Raw genomic sequence first — 24,528 nt, 5'->3', positions numbered from 1 at the left:
TAGGCTCCGGTCCAAATATTTTAGAAAGAGAACAGTGTGCTCTCAAAAAAGGCATATGCCAGGTTTGTATAAACAAACACTTTTTTAATATTATTTCCAACACAGCGACGGAGATGATGGATGGGCCTGTCCTTATTAGAAGAGACCCCTGACTGAGTTTGGTGGAAACTAAATGAAAGCATTCTTATAAATATCGCTAGGGCCGTTCGGGAGAAAAAAAATCGGTTTGAAACGCAATGAACTGAAACGTAACGGTGAAAGGTATCGGGTGCGATTCCTACTTTCTCATCTGTTTTGTACCTGGTGGTTTCACAAAACAGACGGGAGGAAGTCAAAGCCAGCGGATCACATGGATCCAAACTCTGATTGGCAAGCAGAGGGATACGAAAATAAGTGGAAAATTCAGATCACAATCTGCTCCTTTAGGGGTCCCTCACGGGCTAAATTCTGTGCCCAAAAAATAAAACAAACAACATCTGAACTGGGGGATGTCTGATTTAGCATAGGCCTCTGTATCAGATCTTACTCCATGTTTTCAATTTACTTTGACATGTAAGCTGTGTTTACAATCCGGAAGCTTACATGAATCGTTTGAATTCACTTGTTTAACGAAACCTGCATAAGTAATAAGTTGGCTGCAGGGTTTTTTAATTTATGTTTTTTTATGAGCAATGAAATCAGATATAAAATACTAATACTAAAAGGGAACATGATGTAAAATTTTAAAATGTAAAATCTTTTATCTCTGCAGGGGAAATGGGTCCACCAATGGGCTTGTTCTCTGCAGCTCATTGTGTACATACACAACAAACAGAATCAGCTAACGATTTAAACATGGCGGCTTCTCAGGGTACGCAGCCGTGGCGGATTTTGCATTTGACTTCACAGGTTCAGTTACCTCAGGTTTAATGGTAGGCCTGATGCAGTAGATTCAAGTGAGCTCTCTTAAGGCAGTGCAGCACAAATTTGTTTACAGAGGGGGGTTGATGGGTGATGAAGTCCAAGGTTTGAGGCTGAGTATGTATAACAAGCTCTGGCTTTTCCACACATGGCCTGATAGGAGCAGTCCTACTCTTCCCAGTACGTCTCAGGCGTGTCCTCTGTGAACTATGACATTATGCAAATAATCTAGTGCCTTTTCAATGGTTCAAGACAACCTCTTGAGGTAATGGATTGCAACAATCAATGTTTGCATAAGTCTAATGAAAGCAGTGATGGAAAAAGGAACAGAAATCAAACTATTGAAAATAATACTTAATTACATGTCCAAAATGTGCAGACCACACATCAAAGGGCCGATGTAGTAGAATTTGTTTACTTCACATTCATTTTGCATAAATTGAAACCAATGCCTTGCTTTTTCAGTGAAATGTTGAATATTCAGTGTAACCCAATCACCTAGCTATGATCAAAACAATTCAGCAAGTAAAATTTAATCAGCTGTTGCTGGGTGATCCTTAATAGAATTGGCAAGCTTACTACGGCAAAAACAGTTACAAACAGGTTGAGAGTAATCATAAGTTTAAAGGTAATTTCTCCTTCTTCCCTACTTCTTGTCATGGGCTGCCACTGGCACTAAGCAGACAACACCATTGGCTGTCAGGCACCTAAGATACAGTCATATGCAGTATTACAAAAGAAGAAAAATCGCAGCATAGGTCTGGTCCAATAATACATTTTTTTCCAGTGTTTGCAGGGCGAGGGAGGATATCCATGTCATTTTAGAGCATCAGCTTCATTTCATAGACTAGATTTCATACACTGTGCAACAGACACGTCCAGCAAGCTTTGGCTGCTGAAAAGCAGACATGGTCTGTGCGCAGCAAGATGGATTGAGTAAATATTCTGCAACTGACAGGATTTCAAATTCAAACTCCCGTGTCTGCCCTCTATTTCTCTGTTGTGACAGTCAGTCCCCCCCCCCCCCCCCCCCCCCTTACATTCAATCAGACTGCGTGTGTGTGTGTGCGCATGTGTGTGTGTGTGTAATGAGGTGTTTTGCATTAGCCACTGAAGTCCCAGCCAGGGTAGTGAATGCACCACACAAGGAACAGACAGATGGGAACAGTACCAGGAGGTGAAAATGGGCTTTCAGTGATGACGGTAACCAGGCTCTCCAAGATTCCCCTTTCAGGCCCCGTGCAGAAATACAATACTGCCTCCGGACCTCTCTCCTGCAATTAGCTTACTGTAACTTTGGAGGATGCTTTATTTAGACGTGCGTGTGCCTCTACGCCGACGTGTTAAAGACACAATGGCAAGAGACAACTGGCATCACGCTGCACTGGTGACCAAGCTGTCAAAAGGCATGTTGAAATGGTCGAAATGGTACGCCCAACATCTTAGCTGAGTGTGTGTCAATAGATTTAGTAAAATCTTCCGTGTTGTTACTTTGCTTTAATTGTGTTTCGATAGAATCTACTAGGTCTACATGCTGTGCAAAAGTCAAATGAACAGCAAAACAACAGAAATGAATACTGTCCATCCGGTTAATAATTATGTTGTAAGTTAACTGGTAAGATTCATACCTGAAAGACTGTTTACTTGCAGAAGCAAGTTCAGAAAATATCACACATTGCTAAAATGGAAGACTGGATCACAATTTCTTTACTTGAACCAATATATTTCTGTAAAGCTTAAGTTATCTTTGTTTTTGTCGTTTTGGCAGATAATGCTCGCTTCCATCACCAACAGACTTAATTACAGAACATATGTAGCTGGTGCATTTGTCTGTAGGGAAAGTGTATTACGCAGCTGTTTTTGCATTTTGTTTAAGAAGTCTGTATTGAAACACCCTCAAACGCACGTTTATACTGGCAATGCGGAATAAGCTTTTAAGTGGCATTTTGATGTCTTCTGTGAAACAAGTGAGGTTGATTTCATTATAATTTGACCCTCTCTTTTCAGGCACCCCTCTTTGATTTCACTTGCACTCTTGCAACCATCTCTTTCTGAGCTATGGCCTTCACACACCGACTCCAGGATATGCAGTAAACTGTAGCTTTTTCCACTGTGTAGCAGATTGTGCCAGCAGTTCTCTCAAAGGGACCTGAGGAAGCTGAGTGGTAATATATGAAGCAAGGTAACAGCTTTTAAATTTGAGATGCAGGCAGATAGATTCTAGGTGGACAGTCTGTTGGACCCTGTACTGATGTGTAAACAAAAGCACATAAGCTTACATTCATTTAGTCAGAACGTTCCACATTAAGCAACCACACTCGCTGGAACTGGTGTTCCCAAAGTGAGGTCCCTTCCCTGTATCTTGGATACAGCATTACTCTTAGCTGTGTAGATTATTAAGAAGAGATGAACTTAAGGGAACAGTTTTTCATTTTAATTATAAAAGTCTATGACAGCTTGAGCCAGTGACTTCAAGTTTCGTAGTGTTAGGGCCCACCTAGATAGCAATAGGTAGCAATGCATTGTGGGAAGGTATTAACTCGCTTCCTTGTGTCTGAGATGGTATGTGTGAGCTCTGCACATACATCAGCGTAGGCATGGCATTTTATGTACATTATTCGACACAGTCAATGCGGGCTCACATGTTATAGCAGCCTAAAGCATGAATCATAAAAAGGTTCTTCTTGGCATGCAGCTCACAGTAGACATGACTAAATAAATAGCTGACGAGTTCTTGACCAAATCCATCTGTTATAATACCAATATTTTGAAAGGGACTGTCAACAGGATTGCATGTCATTTAGTTGTAATTTCTTAAATACTGTTGCACAAAACTGTTTTCTGACATAGTCACATTTTGAACTATGATCCAGCTTCTTTTTTTTGTACTTGTCTTGAATAACCAGCAAAGCTCTGTGTCCTCCAATGGGTGTTTTCAAAAACCTGAACAATGAACCCTCTGAAAATGTTAATTTGATTTTTAAATGACATGATACCTTACTTTAATCATGCCATAGCTCTCCAGATTTTCTTTTGCCAGTTTCAACAAAATAAGTCATCATTCCTGTTTGAAACCTGCACAGAAACATGGAGCCACTTTAATACCTGTGATTGGGAACCACCAATTTATCATCTTGATCTGATGGAATCTGATACTGCTTCACTAACAACTGTTAGAATGAAATAAATAAATAAATTCTTTAATTACAGAGCAACTGTAGTCATCAACATCACAGCAGAAGAAAACAATCTTTGTTCTCATTTGAGCGGCTGAGCCTTGTTGTGTTTGAGTGTTTCTTGTCCAGCTTTGTGGTGGGTGGCGTTCCCGTAGCATGGTCTCGGACCTCTCTCTTCTATTGTCTTTCATAGTCTAGTCCTGGAAGCAGAATGACATTGCCTAGCATTGCTCCGCATACCCAACCAACCCCAACACTCCCATGACCCTTTCAGGCCTGTTGGCCACGTCGTAGTGCTCCTCTTCTGTAAAGACAGTGACTGGCAGACAGGAGACAACACTTCGGACCATCACCGCCCTCTGTTTAGTCTCCTATAGCCGAGGTTTTTGGTGCGTTCTCCGACATCCTGTGTAATCTTGTGTCAGACCACAGCTCTTAAATCATGCGTGAGAGGTGCATCAGACGAACACTCAACTGCTGATTGCGCCAGGGTTGAAGTAGATTTTTTTTTTTTGGGGGGGGGGGGGGGGGGTTGTTTTGTCATGTCCTTTTCCCTTTAACTGTCACTTTATCACTGCTTTTCAGGCAAGTTTTTTTTTTTCATTCCGTTTGTTTAAGCAATCCCTGATGAATGTAGCGTAATCTCAATGATCTCAAGTGGTATTTATATCTGAAGTAAATCCATTTCTATCAATCGGCAAATGGCATCTGATGTTTTTTTGTTAAAAAAAAATACTTGGTTATGCTTTCCATTGTACATACTAGGTACGTTGACTTCATAATTTCATGAATTAACTGTGTTATGCAATTACACACATAACATTTTACATATGAGATTATGGTGTAAGGTTAAAGGTCATGGATATGGTATGGAGTTGAGCTAAGGTTACAAAGATAAACTGTGTGATTATAGACTGCACACATTTTGCTATGATGTAATTATGTTGCAGTTACATGTAATGACTTGACGGAATAGCTTATGTTAGTAAAGTGCTTTATGAATTGTGACCAGCACGAAGCACTGTGCTCTGAATTGGCTCATGAGGGGGTCTGTCTGGTGCCTCTCTCCCTGTTTCTGTCTTTGCCTGATCTGATCCTCTTCTTGTCTAATCCTTGGCGAAGGTAAAGATTAATGATGTCTCACTGAAATAATACAGCGTGGCCTCTGTTAATGGACACCGCAGAGTCTGGGACCTGGTGTTTGTACAGCGCTGTGTCCCGCGGGACCCTCCCACACACGCCCCCACCACCACCACCACCAAAGCTGATCCCAAAACATTTCTCTCCTCTCAGATGCACGAGAGGCTGAGGCGGTACGAGCACAGGAGTCCTTACCCGGTCACGGGCTCCGCTGCGGCCCTGGCCTATGAGGTGAGTGGTCCCTTATCAGCTGTTTGCTGCTGTCTCTACGGAGATGCACTGTTTGCTGATATCTATCAGGCTTTGTAGCTGCCCTTCTCACTGATATCTCTCAGGCTGTGTACCTGGCCTATTTGCTGATATCTCTCAGGCTGTGTACCTGGCCTATTTGCTGATATCTCTCAGGCTGTGGCACTGCCCTGTTCCCTCATATCTCGCAGAGAGGCATACACAGAATAAACAGTCTCCATCTAGTGAGTGACACCAGATGAGGTTTTCAGCGAGGTTTCGCCTCTGCCGTTGGTATAAGTCTCCATGACACGCAGCGGATTGGACTGCTCCACAGACAGTCAGATCTCTCCACCTAAATCCCCGCCCACCCTCCCGGCCCTGCTCTCTTCATTTTTTAGCTGCTGTGCACATTGATAGAGATCACAGGTCTTGGCCCCCCGAGGGGAGAGTGATACTCCACCTGCAAGGCATTTCCCCCCGCAGAGAGAGTACAAGCCCGCGCGCGGAGAAAAATGAAGACGGATGGGAGAAGCAGGGACGTGATGAGATGTGAAAAATGACAGATGAAAGAAACGAGGCATGTGATGTTAATAATAGCGAAAGGCTCTGTCGTGGCATACCTGCGATGCAGAACAATTCACCAATCCATCTTCCTCCCAAATATCCGTGACGCCTCCTACCAGAAAATAATGTCTGAGCACAGGCAGTACCGATGGAATGGCTCATTTCCTGAAGTCACACTTGTGTCCCTCTTCCCCTCTCCCTCTCCCTCAGTATGAAAAACAAATCTCCGACTTCCTCTTTCGCTCTGTCTTGCTTATCAGCCAATGTAGTTAGCAGCTCTACTGAATAAACACATATCGACTATGAGAATCGGATTCCTGATCTGTCGTCGTTTCCCCGCGTCCTTTCATGATAATCAAAGCTTTGAATCATGCCTGTATTTTTTTTTTTAGGACAGCACAGAAATATGTTACTGTAAAGATCCCTGAATCCAAAGGACAGAAACGGAGATAGAAAGAAAGGAAAGATATATTCACATGTAAGCCCAGTGGCTTTTACAGACTGGTTGGCAGCTTTCATAATGTTTCTTTAGGAAAGACTTTCTGTTCTCCTGAGCTGGGATGAGAAGACAACGTCATGAAGAGGAGCCGTGGCGATGAGAAAGTCCCTATTGTAGGGTGGATTGGTGCCATGAGGTCAATGAGTCTAGAAATGCATTACTCTGGCCCAGTGTGACACCACAGGGGAGAAAGACAAATGATGACAAATGTCTCAGCATCCAAGCCCAGTTCAGAGAGACCTGAGTAAATACAGATGGGTTTATAAGCAAAGCTCGAGAGGTAAAGGTCCACTTCTGTGTCTGTTTCTTTTCTTATTCAGTCCTCACTATGGGCTTTGGCATGTACCCGTTTTAAATGATATTTCTTCCCGACTAACTGACTCCACCCACCGTTTATAAATTACACTCTTAATTTTCTCGTTTCCCCTGAAAATGTTCTTAGGACCTCGCAAGGGGATTATCCGATATCAGGGTGAAAAAAAGCTGAATGGTTTCTCAATGCGAATGTCAACACACCACAGTCCAGCCCACAAAGTGATCCAGAAGGCATCCCTTATAAGCTTATAAAAAAATCATTTTACTTTGCATCACCTTTCTAATTAAAACCATTAGAAGGTTACTGTTATTAAAACTGTTCTAAGAATATTAACCATTGAATCACTAAAGGTGTTTTTGATCAGAGTCCTTTTGGTTTCAAGTTTTAGTGATAAAAATGTGATGTTTATTTGAAATAGAACATGACACCTGAGCTATTGTCTGCTTCTGTGTACAGGTGAGCAAGGACCAAAAACATGGTTAACGCTACCCCACAATCCCAGACCACTCCAGGCCCTATGCAGCCTAATGCTTCTTAGAGAGCGCAATAGTCCTGAACCTTTGTCTCAGACAACAGCAAACCTGTTTACCGGGTCTTTTTAAACAAGCATCACTCAATGCTACAGTGATCAATATTGAGATGGAGCAGGAAAGCGCAGATGCTGTCTTCCCAGCAATTAACAACCAGGGTTAAGTGGCACTCGCTTCTCTACAAATACAATGATGGGGAACACAACTTGCTTATGTTTTAGGGCAGCGGAACTCTGACTGAAGCTCATGTTGTGATAGTCGAAGTCATTGCTTGAGCAAAACATGAAATTAAGGCTGTATGTCAACTTAGCTGGGGAATGCAGTTTGCCTTTAAGCTAAAGCCGTCTTGTCCAGTGTTTTTTTTTATTGTTTTGTTTTTTTTTTTTTTTTCTGGAAAACATGGTAAGCCTGTCTCCTCTGCTGTTTGGGAGTAGTCATTGCAGATGTTCTACTTGGCGCGAACGTTGAAAGGTTTATAGCGTTCAAAAAATGAGCAATCAACAGACACTCCGGCATTTCCTCTTCCTCAGTCACGGCCTTCTCGAATGGCACCTTTATCACACTTGGATCGCACAGTCGTACATTCCAGCGACAAACATGACCTGAACATCCTGATCTAGGAACAGAGAAACTGACATATATCAGTGTCACTGAAACATACATATGCGATGAAAATCTGTAGTTTTAGGTCTTACAATTTATTTACTTGTGTTGCAGTCAACAGAGTTTCAGGAGGCAATGGAAATGTAAACTGTGTTTGCCAGATTACACTTACGTAGAGAAGCGTAAGACCCAGGTCTATATGTAAATATGAAAATCGAAATTGTAGAGTTTTTATGTGTTCAAAATTAAAATCAAAGTGTGATGAGTAGGAATGGAAACTGACATTTGTTATTGTGGTACCCTTAACACTGCATGTAGCATGTGGTTGAACACATCTCATCTTTTGTGCGAGAATCTGCACTTTCGTGACGTGGGCTCATTATAAGAAGAGGAAGCGTCCGGAAAAAGCTGTGCATTTATAAACCTGTTGCCTTCTTACACACCTGACTGGTAGTTTGTCCCCCGCACAGACCCCACTCACAGATCTCTGACCATCACACTCAGCGGAGCACAGTCCTCTTTTGTGTGCTCAGCCCAGTCACAGTCAGATGTGAACACAGTATCCCTGTCTTGCAGGTATGGGGCTTGCTGCGGTAGAACACAGTGTGCATATCGCTTGTACTCCTTCGTTCCTTTGCCTCTGCCAGCATGGGGATTCTCAGAAGTGTCGCAAACGGTAACCAGCGCTCAGCCCCTGACAGCCTCGGTCTTCCTGATCCTGTTTTTTTTTTGCGCAAGCCGGCCTGCAGGCGCGCGCCCAGGGGCTGAGACTCTGCCAGGACGCTATAAATAAGACTGTGACTAGCGGTGAGGGACTGGCCAGCGGTGACCCCCACAGTCTGTCCTTAGTTAATCTTTCTCTGTCGGGGGGCAGCTCCAAAGAGCCCGGATTGATGGCCTGTTTATCCCAACACTGGCTTCTGTTTGAACACAGCGGAAAGTAATAGCCTAGAAGAAGATGTATTGTTTGACTCTCGGTCAGGTGGCAGAGGAGGCTGCGCTCAGAGGCTGTTAAACAGGAGAGCGTCGACTTTCCATGCCATCTGTCCTTTTTTAATGTTTCGGAGGCTCAAGGTAGGAGGTTATGGTGCTTTCAAAACTGGCGTGCGAGCTATGATTAATCTCTCTATAACCATGCCCTTTGATGAATGTTCCTAATGAGACCAGCTACTCTTCTCACTTCAGCAAACACAGAGCAATGGCACTCCAAGATGAATATCTGTTCATCAGTTAGAATACCTGTGTTTTGCTGCGCAATTTATTTTCTGTGTTTCTCTACCCCCCTCAGCTGGCTGCGGATCTGCAGAGCAACAAGGAGAATGAAGAGGTCCAAGAGCTGCTCAATCTGCTAGCCAAACCCCACGTCAAGGTGAACAGTCTCCCAGGCCTCACACGCACACCAATGTGCTCATACCCTGGCCCTGACACACAAGCTCTCCTTCTCACACAGGCTCTCTGGCCCTTACACACTCTCTCACAAATGCACATGGTGTCATGCTCATTGTCATACTCTCTCGCGCACTCACACACACATGCTCATTCTGCCACATGGTACATGCAATCATGCATGTTCTCTCAAACACTCTCACACATACACATGCTGTCACCCCTATCTTCACACCGGTTCACTGCTTCTCACATTCACTCGCACAGAGAAGCTTTCCCTACACTGTCAAACACGTGCAGTTATAATTTCATGGCGGCCTTAATGCAGACTCTGACACGCACATTTCTCTCTGAAACCGGCATGCACGTCATCCGAAAGATCCATCTAACCAGGGACTCATTTAGTTGAGAACAAGGATTTATTTAATGCTAATATTTATTCAGTAGTAATAATAACCATATTAACATGATAAATGACCTCAGCACCCTAATAGAAAGAGATTGTCCAACAATCTGAAAATGCAAAAGGGAGTGACTTTGAGGAAAGACCAGTGGGCTCTGGGTGCCGTGTGAAAAACACCCCAATGGATCTGAATTTCGCCAGGTGCATTTGGTTTCCAGGCCCATGTGAATCACAGCCACACCAAATGCAAGCCAAACGATGGCTGGAATGGCGGCCTTTTGCCATCGAATTCATATCACCGGTGATTCCAGCTAAAATGAACCCTTTTTGGATGGTGCATTAATCAAGGTGTAAGGTGCAAGGCTCCCCTCCATGACTCAAGCGTGAAAAAACAAACCGAATCCATAGCAACATCTTTAGAGAGATTAATGCACTTATTAGTCTTTTATTACAGTTATTGCTCATTATGACTTCTGGCTGTTTCTGAAGAGCAAAATCTTATGCTTTTTTGGAGCCCAACTGCTTCCCACATTGACTATACCAGTACGGCATAAAAACACTTTTACGGTCCAATTTTGTACCAGGCGCAGAGGATACCCTCATTTCCAGAGTTTCGCTAACTAGATCCTGATGCCACGACTGGATCCGTGGTTTATTTTGACAAGTCCGATGATCTGTTTTGCTAAGCTCACATTGTTTGCAACAAAAACAAATATGTAACGGAGGCGTCCAGCACGATCAAATATTGGCCATCGCTCGCCCTTGACAAGCGAGTTCAGAGGGAGAACAATATTTGGCATGAACCGTGCTCCAGCCATTGCAAGAAGTTTATTTACTTCTAGGAAATCAGCCTACAATTCAGTTCAGCCCAATTAAGGGTGAGTCATGGCCACTGACACATAACAGGCTTGACTAGCTACAAGCAAAGTTTTCTCCATGTGCTACCTATTAACATACCTACGCTGTTATTAGCTATTGTTGCTTATGATTTTACAGGCTGTTACAGCCTGGGCTGTTTTTAGTAGGCAGGGGACACGAGACTTGAGGAAGAAGTGACCATTGATTATAAAAAGCTAAAAGCAATGGACGGTAGAATTTGTTGGTGTGGGTTGGAGGAAGGGAAAAACAGGAAGTTAGCAGGGGAATAGTCCATTGGCAAAAGCTTGCGAACACATAGTGATAGCTGCAAGCCATATTGTGTGTTAGCTATTGCTTTGCACCAGCCTGTCGACTGAACCACTGAGCATGTGCTTAAACCTGTGACTGACAGTTTGGGGAAGGCCAATTGGAAGGCAGCACTGGGGCCAGTCTGTTGAATAATCTGTGTGTATCACCAGGGGCTATTTGCAGGAAGTCTGAACTCTGGTATTATCTCATACTTTTATAGTCTCATAACCGTATTAGCCTTGTTAGTCACTCTGGATAAAAGCGTCAGCCAAAAAACAAGTAAATGAAAACAAATTGTCCAGCTGTGTTTCAGGCTGTGCCGGCTGAACAGGACAGCACAGAGACAATTCCAGCCATGGCACTTTCATTAACATGACAAACTTCATACTTTGCCACATTAATCATGTTCTTTGAATTAAACAAGGAAAATAAATGAAAATGGCTGGACTGAATTTCTTAGATCAGAATTCAAAGGGGAAAGTGTCTCAGGCGCTGTACTTCGAGGGCTATGCATATGTTGTTATGTCTTCCAATCAGTTTTCTTGATTCCCAAAAACAAAAACAAAAAAAACAAAACATGTGGATGAACACTTCACATGTAAAATAGATAATGAATTGCAAAAACCAGCATAGGAGCAGCCTCCAGGCCATTGAGTTTGCCACCCGTGATCTGGCTTTGGGAAAAGTCTGGTAATTAGCAGAGGTGGCTAGATGGTACAATGGCTTTAGAGTGACTTACTTTATGAGGGTGACGAAAATAAAAGGGAGACGGTGCCTGACTCTGGTTGCTAATTCTCTGTCCGTCTCTCTCAGGGGAGTTCAGCCATTGCACACCAGTCCTTTCTGCCCTCACCATCTGGTCCCTTTTAGAAACAGCTTGAGGGACGTATTGCTGCCTGCTCCCATGTAATAAAATATTGTTTTTAGAGAAGATTTATTTCTCTGAGGCATATGGCTGGAAGATGTTTTTTATCATGTAAAAATGTTTCCAGAGCAGTGGGGATAACGAGTTGTTAACTTGTTTTTGAAATACATTTTGGAATTCGATAGACGGGACTCCTTAATGTCAGAATTTTAATTTTGTGACTGGCAGGGAATTTAATTAGAAGTTTACTTGGCACAAATTCTAGACCTCCAGTGGAACCCTTAGTAAAAAGATATGGTACGGTGTGGTTTGTTAACTGCTCTGCCCAAGTTCTACAGCAGCCAGGTAATAGCCAAGGTAAACAACATTTATCTTAATTAATCAAATAATTGCTTCTATGTGTGGTCTGCTAGTTTTCACTATGGATGGACAAGAGCCAATCTTTTTTCCAGCCAACGGAGCTGAACTAATCAAAAGATTTCTTAATTAACGAATACATTTGTCTTTTTATGTGTAAGCAAAGCACTGGTTTGTTAATATGATAACACAAAGAGTAAATTGGCACTTCCTGTTTACTTTCTGGAATTTTCCATTGTGTACCTCATTGGCTGAAAATTGACCAATCACTTGGAGAGGCATAAGCATTGCTGCTGTTGTTCTTCCTGCAGAGTCTGCTGTCTGTCCATGATGTTGTGGCAAAGAAAGGTTATGACCCTGCACTGCCCCCACTTCCAGATGACATGGATGATGAAGAAGACTCTGTAAAGATTATTCAACTGGTCAAGAATACAGAACCACTTGTAAGTAGTGCTTGATATTCTTCATATGCTTTTACTCCTGTTTATTAGAACTACTGCATTTCAGATAATAAAAAGAGTTCCTCAAAAGCATTAATTTATCATTTGTTCATTAATAAATAAAAAAAAAACTAAAGAAAGAAAACTATCCAGTACCATCTTCCCCAGGTCTTCATTTGCTCATGCAGATGTAGACGTGAGTAGTGTTCAATCGACAACAGTAAGACCTGAAGAGGACGATTATGATGAGATCTACTCAGGAGCCAAAAAAAGCAACTAAGTCTGTTTGACGATTCTTTAAACGCCGGTCTGCAAACACGAAACTATAAACATCGGCCTTTACTACCAAGCTAACCTGGAAAGCTCTCCAGAAGGTCCCCCTTGTGCCTCTTAATCACACAATCAAACAGTATTCCTCCCTCTACATTTGAGCCATGTTCTCTGGGTCACTGTGAGGACAGCTGCTGCCCCTGAACCCTTATGAGCCTGGTTGGAGTTCCACGCTCAGTAAATCCATGTTTCCAGCCTTCGTCCCATTTACATGTACACTGACTGTTTTAACAAGAATATTTTGTCAGCCATTCGCGATACAAGCACAATGGCTGTTGGGGTTCGGTTCATCTAAACAGTACCACAACAGCACATCAAGATGTCTGGTTCTTGCTAACTGCACTTTGTTTCGTTATTGCCGCCCATTCCTGTGTATGTGGATGTATTACATCGCTGCCTCCCATGCCTGCCAGTGACCTTCCTTGGCTATAAGTCCCAGTGCATCACAACATTTGCCAGTGGCATCAGCAGGAGTATGTGGTTCTGGCTGCTTCTTACCCACAATGACTGATCCAGGATCACCTTACATAGCCCTAATCACAACCACAAACCATAAAGTTAAAAGACCTAAGTTGTGTCCGGGGTCAGCGTTCGGGATCAGAATCCGTCCACACCATAAGCGGTAGGTGTGTACAGCGGCTACAGCCTTTCTGTCAGAGCCCCTGCGGTCAGCGTGATGCTCACCCTGCCCTTGCTGTGCCTTCAGGGTGGAACCTCAACCTCACTTAACTTGGTTTCACAAATTGAGGGCCAGCAGACCAGAGGAGGAGGTCTGCGTGCAAGGCAAAATGAAATCAAAACACAACGTTCAAAAAATCTGATTATGGGTTCTATTCAGATGCCAGGCTGGCAAAGTTATTTGCGTTGGCCAGGGAGTGGTGAATACCTACAGCTGTTACAAGTGTGCCAGTTGAATTGTTCAACTGTCCTCTGCTCCATAGACTGCAGTCTTCTGGAGTAGCCTGGGTCATGCAACCAGTTCTGGTCCATTCTCATTATTCTAAAGTGACCCTCTGACCTTGGACTTCAACCTTGATCTGACCTTATGTTAACGACTCACATTCAGTACCTACTGTAATGTGAGGAAAGTGATGTCCAGGCAGGGAAAACAGCACAGCGCATGCATGTGCCATACAAATTTCTCTTTCAACCCGAATTGTGCAGGGTTTTCAATCCCCTCCAAAACAGACTGGTTTTGATATGCCCTTTAACCAGCAGTTTTATTGAATCAGTCTGGAATTTCTAAACCTGACATCATTACATGACCGCAGCACAATGATTCTGTAACGTTTTCCCACCCTTAAGGTATAGCCCTTGATGGTTTGTCTACGTCTGGAGGGATCAGTGTTACATTGTACGTGGGGCCATCTGATGACGCAGCCCTTTACCGCTAATTTAATTGTGATTAGGTGAATGGATTGTATTCGGTAGTGCTGATTAATTGCTATCATTTTTCAAGGCTGTGACTTCATGTTGTATTTTGGTAACAGGCAAAACTTAATCTTCGTGATATTTCCTTTGTGCTCCTACTGAAATGTAAGCTGTGGCATTTATTAGTAAAGTAAAATCAGGCTTCTGAAAGAGGCATAAACATATGGGACCTTTTAAAATGATCCAAAAACAGCCACATATCTCATTGAAAAAATGTGCTATTTACTGTGTGAATGCAAAACCTTACGGTACCTCAAAGTAAAATGTTGCACATTGCCTGATGTCTGTCCAATATTAAAGTGAATGATAACAAGTGTTGGGACAGACTGACTAATAGAAGTAGTTACAGCTGTAGATAAAGATTGTGCGTTGTAGATAAAACTGTGATGAAGAAGGCTGTGTGCTAAAGCACTTAAGAACACAGTGTCACATCAGACAGAGTCAGACACAACAGCATCTTCTTTCGGTCTTAAAGCATAACGTACTGAACCAATCAGCAGGAGAATAGCATGGATCAAAACTGACACAAAACAAGGTGCAAATATTACAGGACAGTCTGTAGTCTGTGCAAGGTTTGTGAGGTCTTCCCCTGGTGAGCTGCTCATTTGAACTGTGCATAAACAGCCATGGTGTGTGTGTCACGCAGTCCTTCATTTGCATGTCGGAAGTTTGAGTTTCCCATTTAATATGGGGCCAGTGTTTATTTATTTAGTTTGTTTTTCTGTAATTCTGTAATGTACAAACAAAATAAAATGTAAATTTTATATTAAAGCCATGCCTCTTTGATCTCTGAGCCTTCTCTTTGCGTGCGGGTCAGCTTGGTTTCCCTCATTGGCGAACTGTGAATGTATACAGTGTGCTGTTTGTACAGAGACCTTAATCTCTCGTACACTTTTTGCAAATGAGCACTGACGTTTGGAAGTGGTGCGTTCTCCGAGGGATAATTGAAATGAAAGCGGTCGACGCTCAAAGGCAGAGATATAATGATGCCGTTGTACACGCAGATGGCAAAGTACGATGGGGATGTTTTTTTGCTGAGATGTGAGGTGGTGGCCGGTTTGCCATTACGCTGTAAAAGCATATTTCACCCCGACTTTATGAGGTCAGGCATATTTCTGGAGGGATGGTGGAATGAATTAAGTTTTGTCAAACATTAACACTTTGAAGGGAATCAGCTGTGGTGGTGGAGTTTTAAAAAAAAAAAAACTGCCACTATCAGGAACGTGCTTTGTATTATTCGGCACCTGGCAGTTCCCAGCAGGAATTTCCTTGTAATTATCTTGACTGTAATGTGTGAGGTTAAAGTGAGGGTTAAGGAAATAAAAAGGAATTTTCAGAGCACTTTCTAGGTAGGACTTTATGATACTAATCACTGGCTATTTAATAAAACAGGTGGGAGGCATGCAACAGGTCATTTGAAGGGGATAAGGACATAGCCATGGAATGAAATATAAAAATTGTATTTTTATAGAAAACCTGGATCAGACTCTCTCCTATACTTGTGGAGGAGTCAGTTCTTCCATCTACATTAGCGGCTATATCTTTATGGATCTGATTCACAGACAATTATTGTATGCCGTGTCCAGATATGATCTTATTTAATATTTTCAGAAAAAGGCATGCATTGCTAGACAGAGGCAGTATATCAAGCCTAAAAATGCTTTTCTTTTTATTAACACAATATGCCAACTATCAAGCCATAATGTGAAGTGGCACACTTAAACTTGATATGATTGTAGGTAATTGCATTGACGAGTTCTTTTCCATTGTGATGTTTTTTTTTTCCATTGATAACATCTGGTTAAAAGAATGTTGGAATGTGTTTTCAACAGTGAATTCGCTCTCATTTTACAAATACCCCAGTCAGACCCGGTGGAGAAAGTTAACTATCGTCGTTACATTCTAAATCTAAACAGTCGTTTTACCAAGTGATTACTTAGTTTTTTTTTTCCATTTCTTCCCCTTTTTAGGGTGAAAAATAATGCTAGGCGACAATGTTCATAGGATAATGTTATGAGTGGTTTGGCAGCGAATGGATGAAGTACGAGAAAATGGATACCTGTGCTAGGTTTCCATGGCAAATCCCGGGGGAAACACCACTGCTTTAACAGTCAGGTCACAACCCACAAGTTTCAGCCACCAACTATTCATAGCTTGAACCAATTAGCCACCATATATTCAAAGACTCAGCTGTTCAGACATTAGCTATTAAAAACTGCAGCCACTAAGTGAACCACGTTTTGAACATCATAGCCAACAGACTCCACACATGATAGTTTTGAGATTAATTTCTTTGCTGACATACATTGTTATTTGTGCTGTGGGCTGTTGGAAAGATATTAATCCAGATTTAACCCTACATGCATTTCATTTCTCTTTCTGGGTAAAGAATATGTGACATGATCTATTTATCACTGTGTACTCAGTTGCATGTGTAGAATGTGATGACAGACCTCTGCTCATTTTACAGTTTACATGGGAAAGAATGATGATCTGATCTAGAAGAATGATGCTCTGATGCTCTTCAGATTGAATGGATTAACATGGTGAATTTTGGCTGGGTCTGCACTAACAGTCTGAAGCACACATGTGTTAAGACATCTCACCAGTCTTCAGTGAGTAGTGCATACACATGGATCTGATCATGTCAGGGACTAGCAACTATTGATCATGTTACTGATGAGGAACTGGCCACCACTTGCTGCAAGTATGCCTGGATCTATGCTGATTGGTTGCTCTGAAACAAATGTCACTTTTGAGAGGCTCATTCTTTCCTAATGAGATCCAATGAGGGGCCATTTTCTGAGAATAAATAACAAGACCAATAAACAGTGCAGTGCAATAAACCTGCAGTTTCACTTGTAATCTTTATTTAATATCTCCAGATTATCTTATGTACAAATTAAATATATAAATTAAAATTAGTAGTAGGGTGATATTTGAGAAAATTGCTGAGGGGCATTTTGATAAGAGCATAGTTTTGAAAGATAGAGAGTCTGTTCTTTCCCCCTGAAATTATACACCTATAGGGAAACCCATGGAGACATTGTAAGCAAGGGGAAATTTTTCTTTGGGTTGATGGTGAAGTGGTGCCCTGTAATTGCGAGTGGAGCTTGGTGTTTTTATCTGGCTTCATAATTATCAGGCATCAGTCCCACAAAAGCCTCAACTCAAGGCTCCGCCTCCCAGGAACCCCTGTAACACAGTGACCGTTGTCCAGCACTACCCTCTGCATCATGATCCACAGGTGGAGAATGCCCTTCATGTGCCCATTTGTGATGACAGGTCTTAGTAAACCAATCAGTCAGTTTGGGGCCTTCAAGTAGCACTACGAGGCCTTGGGTGGTGGTGCCTATTCTCCATTCCGGCGCAGTTCTGACAGGCATTTATTTTAGTATGTTTAGCCTGTGTTTATGTATTTGCTTTGCCGAGCGAGGGGCGGACCGGTTAGCACGTGTTAGCGAGCGGTGCTGCGGGGGTGAAAGGGAGTGCAGCAGCTGTAACGTGTCAGTCATGGAGGAAGTCACTGATTGGAGAGGGACTGCGTCCAATGTGTTATGAGGGCCTCGCGGTGCTCGTGGAGGGAGCTTGATGGCCGCCTGACACCTCCAAAAATGCGACGTACCCCATGGCTAGCACGGCCTCGGTTCGCATCCAATCAAATCAATCAGAAATGATTAAGTATTGAAACTGCACTGTAAAGTGTCAGATTTGAAGTGGAAAAATTACACACACACACAAAAAAACAACAAAACAGGCTGGCCAGATCAGGGGGAGTGTGTTGAAAATTGTCAGCCATTTGAGAGAGAGGAAGAGAAAGAAAATAAAGGGGTGAGGAGAGAGTGAGAGGATTACAAGAAGGACGCTCAGCGCAGATTATGTCAACAATTTCTGGGTGATTTGAACAATATTTTTCTTTTCAACAAGTCATCCCCTCTTCCCCCTCCTGGAGCTGTTGATTAGTCTGAGCTGCTGGAAATTGGCCATGTTTTTCCTCTCCTCTAGGGACTTGACTCCTGAGTCCCAGACATTGTCCGGGAACATACCTCAGGTCCAGAAGCATGCGTCCAGACTCGGCTCCTCGCTCCTTCGTCCCCCCGTGAGCAGATTTCACACATCTCTCACACAGCCGGCCAACACGCCACTGCGGTCAGATAAGCCAGGAACCCTCAAGAGGGGTCTCCTTCGCTCTTCAACCTTCCCGGGTGCTCGTATATTTTTCCTCTCCTGCTAATTGGTGCTGACTGCTTCCGGATTGCGGCAGTTCCACATCCTTTTAATCACAGAGCTGCCTGACGACTTGGCAGCGGCACGGCAGGCCTTATCACTGGATCTCTTTCAGCTACTGTGCTGTGCCCGGTTCAGAACAGGACGTCCCGTCTGCCTTGCCTCCTGGGCCTACCAGAATGCAGACGGCCCCATGGCTGCCGGGACGAGGAGGGGATCATGTTCAGAGCAGGCTGGATCTACCGGGCAGTAACCAGTAACCACTAACCGACACCCCATTAGGCTGGGTCATAGTGTCACACAGAGTCGGAGAGACACCTTCATCTCTTTTGTCTCTCAGTACCATTGAAAGCACTGAGCCTGACCCAATAACAGGGGTTTCATAGTCTGGAGCACTGTGCTCACTCCTGATTTTTCTGCTACGGAAGCTCTCAGTTACTCGATCGAAGCAATCATTTGATGAACTGATGAAATGTACTTATTTTCACGGCTGTTCCCCAAACGGATCCGAAATGCAGTGCTTTGAATTAAGGGCACCCCCTGCTTCATCGGCAGCGAATGGCCTCGAGGCAAAAGTATCAGTCGTGAGCGGAGAGGAAATGATCAGATCAATGCGATGATTCAGAGCGAAAGCCGATATGGAGGTCAGAAATCGGGCTCACCCGGTAGGATGAGATGTCAGTTTCCTCTGGTCTGCAGGAATCTGCCACTCATCTGTAGCAGCGGCCATGTCTGTGTTATGGCTGGAGAGTGAAAATAAACTGCTGCTACAGTAGAAGGCTGTGAGGAAGGTTTTGTGATGTGCGGAGAGCTGAAGGTACCGCGGTGTGGGATGTGACTGAACACTCTCTCCTCTTGCTCTTAGAAAATAGAACTAGAAAATAGTATGAACAGCTAATGCCCCCAATTATTCTCCAAATCTGTCTTCAAAGATTGAAGTAAAAGCAAAAATAATAATGATAAATTCTTCACAGAAAAAGTAAATTTAGCCATGCATCTGCATCAGTTGGTATACAGTATTATACAGTGTAACAGTATTAAGATGGTAACCAAATGTAATCCTCTAGTGACTGCCACTGTCTGTCATTGTCCCCTAAAGCAGTGCGGTTGCCTCTTAGAGTTGAATGTCAGTGCCTCTGTGGCACTGGAGCATATTGTCAGTGCATCCCAGAGCAGTGTGAATTAGATGGGAAACCATATCTTCAGCCTCAATATCTTTCAGCTGCAGGCTATGTAGGCAGTTGAGAATGCAAATGGCTGTGGACCACTGCAATACTCTACACACTGTGTATTCGCAGTATCCTCCCATAGAAAGCGATAGGGAATGGATTACTGTAATTTACTCTCTTAGAATATCTTTGTTAATGTCCTGCTATGTCCTGTTTCTCTGCGTCTGTTAAAGGGGGCGACAGTGAAGTGGGACGAACAGACCAGGGCCATCGTCGTAGCCCGGGTAATGAGAGGTGGGGCCGCAGACAGAAGTGGTGAGCTTTTGGACAGCGCTCTCCTCCTGGCTTTTCACTGTACTTCTCTGTCTTTGTGCTGTGATGTATTTTCCTTGTGTGAAATTGATGTACCGGGGTGATTTGCCAAGCCCAATCTCACTAATACCCCCATGAAATGGAGAAACATGCTGTGACTAACAGGCCCTGTTGCAGTCTCTTCCTCCAAGGCTGGGGGCTTTAGAGTAAATCTCCCACATAAACCTGGCCCTCTGAATAATGAACTGCCCTGAGCCATTATGTACTATCAGTCCACATCTCGACAGTCTGAGTTTTTAATGTTCCGTGGCTTTCTGTGAACTCCTGTCCAAAAACTGATGTCAGATCAGAAAGGTTAAACTGACTGAAATCAATTTTATGATATGTGAACGACTGAGGAGGAGGATTATGCAGTTTGTGCAGTGAGTGTAGATGTGTAGCTGAATGTCTGTGCACATAGAAGTATGAATGTGTTTCTGTTTCTGCATGCGAATGTATGTGTGTGCATATGTGTGTGCATGGGAGGGAGAGTGAGTGTGCACATGTCAGTGTATACATGTGAGTGTGTACATACTGTGTACGTGTGTGTGTACATGCCTCATGTGTGAGTGTGTGCATATAAGGGTGTGCATACTGTATGTGTGTGTGCTTCAATGTGTGAGTGTTTACACTGTATATGTGGATGTGGTACAGTATGCTTTCTCTCCTGTACTGCAGGTCTAATCCATGCAGGGGATGAGCTGAAGGAAGTCAATGGAGTTTTAATGGAGAATAAGAAGCCTGAGGACATCATTCCCATTGTGGTGAGTGTCTCTGCCCAGCTCCTAGGGCCTCACACTCCCCAGGGGCTGCTTTCACTGGTTAGATATAGAGGTGGTGTCTCTCAACTGGGCCTCTCAGAGCTCCATTTAATGCCTTTTTATTTAATTTAGGTTAATAATAAAGTTGCAGAGGCCTTTAGTGCGAGTTGTTCATTTTGATGTGCATTCAGAAGTGATTGCATCATTCATAGTCTGTCATACAGGATCATGGTACCCCCAGGTTGGGTCCCAGTCTGCTCAGGTAACGTGACTCCCACATCCCTTAGTCTTGTGGGCGTGGCCGAGAGTAAAATCCTGCAGTTTTGGCAGGGGCAGGGGGGAATATGTGGTAGAACAGCCCGCCACCTGGCTTTCCTCACAACAGCCGATTCATCTGTAATGATTTTATAACAGTCTCTCATCGGATTACTGTATAGTTTGAATTAAGGAAAGTGAATCTCCATTTCCTGTCTGTTTTCTCCATGTTAGGCTCAGTCTCGTGGGGCCATAACGTTTAAAGTTGTACCGGGCATCAAAGAGGTCAGGCCAACTCTGGAACCCAAGGTATGTGCTGTCATAGAGATTATATTGATTATGTTACATGCAGACTTTGAAAGAACAAAATGAAAGGCTGTCTCGTAGTCACTGCCCACAGTCCCCGGGTCCCAACGGTTTGCCGTTTTATTTTCAAAGGGAAATGGTCTGGTGAAGTGAGAGCTTGTAGTCTGAACATCTGACCCGACCTATTTGTGTGTATGTGTGTGTATGCGTGTGCGTGCGTGTGCCTGGGCGTGTACTGCTTAATGTGTTTATTTTGTCTCTGCGTGCCTGCTAATCAATATGTGTGTGTGTGTGTGTGTGTGTGTGTGTGTGTGTGTATGAGAAAGAGTGTGAGAATGTTCCCTATTCAGAAATTGGTTGGTGGAACAGTAGGGGACATGGGGAAGTGGGCTGGAGTTTAAATTGAAAACCTGCTGTTGTTCTGTGGGTGCACCCCATGGGACTGGGTTCTGAAGTATTGTCTTTCATAGACATTTATCAATAACACAAGGTCCAGTTTCACCATGTCCAGTTTCATGCACGCAAGTATTTTCACCCTCTGGAATATCATTTGTGAGAGAATAGTCTGTGTCTTGTTACCTCATTTTTCGAATTGGTGGTACAATGTCCATTTCAGAATAGGATTCACCCTATGCATATGTGCCAAAACTGACATCCCAGTTATCCTGGTGTATTCTTTGCAAATATTATTACTACAGTGGTTAATTATATTTTTGGCAGACACTCATATCCAGAGCAATGTATGAGGCTATCATGACAGTGCAGTGCGGTTGCCTCTTAGAGTTGAATGTCAGTGCCTCTGTGGCACTGGAGCATATTGTCAGTGCATCCCAGAGCAGTGTGAATTAGATGGGAAACCATATCTTCAGCCTCAATATCTTTCAGCTGCAGGCTATGTAGGCAGTTGAGAATGCAAATGGCTGTGGACCACTGCAATACTCTACACAATGTCCATTTCAGAATAGGATTCACCCTATGCATATGTGCCAAAACTGACATCCCAGTTATCCTGGTGTATTCTTTGCAAATATTATTACTACAGTGGTTAATTATATTTTTGGCAGACACTCATATCCAGAGCAATGTATGAGGCTATCATGACAAGAAGCATTAAATGCATCTCTCACAGGGGAAACAAGAACAAGAACACAAAGACAGAACAACACAGGAACTGAGCATCAAAGTGCAGCAAATACCACTGCTATACTATATACACAGGTGCTCCTATTTGGGTACACATCTGCAAAAGGAAAACTTAAAAAAAAAATCTTTCAGCAAGCATGTTTTAGTACTGTACTGTATGTTCCACTGAATACCTCAGAGCCAAACGAAGCACTCTGTCAGGATCAAATCTAAATCCCTGGCTCAAACATTTCGGGCAGTGGCAGCACTTGGTAAATTATTCAAATATGAATTAAGCATTAGTGATTACTCTCTTTCGATGCTGGCAGACTGGAACTCATGCTGTAATTCACCGTGACATCCTGAGCTTTGTGTTCACTTCACAAATGTTCATTCACATCTCTCCTAAGTTCTACGCAACCTTTGCGTTGTCTGTCGACAAATTAGGTCTTTTAACATTTTATGCACGCATTTAACTGGACACAATGAAAATCACCAAACTAGGGTTCACAATTTGTATATTAAGAAAAGGACTTGAGGGAAGTTGACTAAATTTAATCTTAATATACATGTCGGCCATTGGCACTGTGCTTCCTGTGGTACCTGATTAGGTTACGAGGAGCTTTCATTACACCTTTAATCACAGGAAATGACATCTCCAAGAAGCTGGGATGGTCTAACCCTGCATGGTCCTGAGTTTTATACCCAGGTTTGCATTTTTCAGAGGAGCTGCTGTAGAAGGGGCACTGCAGAAGAGATATGTTGTTGCAATATTGATATTCTTCCTTTCAGATGTTTGTCCGGGCACTTTTTGACTTCGACCCCAATGAGGACAAAGCCATCCCCTGTAAGGAGGCGGGATTGGCTTTTAAAAAGGGGGATGTCCTTCAGATTGTGAGTCGGGAGGAGCCGGCCTGGTGGCAGGCAATACACAAAGGCAATGGCAACACTAGGGCGGGCCTCATCCCCTCCCAAGAGCTCCAGACAAGGTGAGCAACCAGGCTACGGTGGCCAAAGGGCTATGTGGTGTACTGGTTAGGGAAATTACACTGCAGACCAGGGGGTTACAGATCCAAATCCCAGAAGGGAGAGTTGCATCCTTGAGCAAGGCTTTCCAACCTGAATTGCTTCAGTAAATATCCAGCTCTATGAAGGGGGAGCTCCGTCAAGCGTAAGCATTGTAAGCTTCCCTTGATAAGGTCACCCGCCAAGCAAATAAATAAAGCACCAGACCATGCTGAAATCAGCAGTCCCATCTCCCACTCATTTCAGCTGTACCTGAACGTGTTTGACTTCTGACAATGAGAGAAATTAGCTGCTCTGCAGAGCCAGAATAGTTTGGACTTCCGCGCACGTCTGGCCTGAAATGAGTAATGACAGAGGACGATTCAGTTTGGAAGCCGAGCGCATGGAAAAATCGCACATCAGTGGTGCTTGAAAGCAGGCTGATGTACAACAGAGAGTTCAGGGTTTCAGCTGATTATTGGCACCGCCAGAGGAACGACAGTTCAAAGCACCCAGATTTATTTCAGCGCCGTTTGAATAGAGGGCATTGTCTTCACATCTTGCTTTTACCTTCCACTGCATATATTAAGAATGGACTTTGTAGGGAATCACGTCAGAAAGTCACTGTTAAAGCCAGTTCGGTTGTGAAAACTGTCGGTTACAGTTGCTGGTGTTTTTTTCTTCCTCCTACAGGAGGCTGGTGCTGAGAAGAGCTCTAGCTCGTGTTCAACCCCTAAAAACCTCAAACCAGAGAACCTGTAAGCTCATAAATCTATAGAGAAGAATACCAATTATTCCAGTTGTCTCTCTTTCTGGGGTGTGGGCCCATATTTATTAAAGGAAAGGAGGTCAGTTGTCCTTAACAACCCTCCAAATGCATTGATATTGATGGGGTAATGCTGAGTGCTTCCCGGAACCCTAATGATGGATTAATACATCAGAATCATCCCATTGTGTTCCTGCTTTTCAGAAATGGTTGCATCCTTCACTGCTC

At 43.4% G+C, this 24,528-nt stretch overlaps 1 protein-coding gene across 1 annotated transcript in view; it reads left to right on the top strand.

The window, feature by feature from the left end:
* Nucleotides 1-24,528, top strand: part of LOC118771535 (MAGUK p55 subfamily member 7-like) — a 55,771-nt gene that overhangs the window by 5,803 nt on the left and 25,440 nt on the right. The window contains exons 4-11 of the mRNA XM_036519542.1: nucleotides 5,370-5,447; nucleotides 9,248-9,328; nucleotides 12,449-12,580; nucleotides 19,968-20,049; nucleotides 20,764-20,849; nucleotides 21,336-21,410; nucleotides 23,322-23,518; nucleotides 24,228-24,292. Coding sequence (XP_036375435.1) covers nucleotides 5,370-5,447; nucleotides 9,248-9,328; nucleotides 12,449-12,580; nucleotides 19,968-20,049; nucleotides 20,764-20,849; nucleotides 21,336-21,410; nucleotides 23,322-23,518; nucleotides 24,228-24,292 — 796 coding nt within the window. The remainder of the gene's footprint in view (nucleotides 1-5,369; nucleotides 5,448-9,247; nucleotides 9,329-12,448; nucleotides 12,581-19,967; nucleotides 20,050-20,763; nucleotides 20,850-21,335; nucleotides 21,411-23,321; nucleotides 23,519-24,227; nucleotides 24,293-24,528) is intronic.

The sequence above is a fragment of the Megalops cyprinoides genome, chromosome 24, assembly GCF_013368585.1.
Source record: "Megalops cyprinoides isolate fMegCyp1 chromosome 24, fMegCyp1.pri, whole genome shotgun sequence".
NCBI classification, from domain to species: domain Eukaryota; kingdom Metazoa; phylum Chordata; class Actinopteri; order Elopiformes; family Megalopidae; genus Megalops; species Megalops cyprinoides.
Note: the sequence above shows the minus strand (reverse complement) of the source record. Positions and strands in the feature narration are given on the sequence as shown.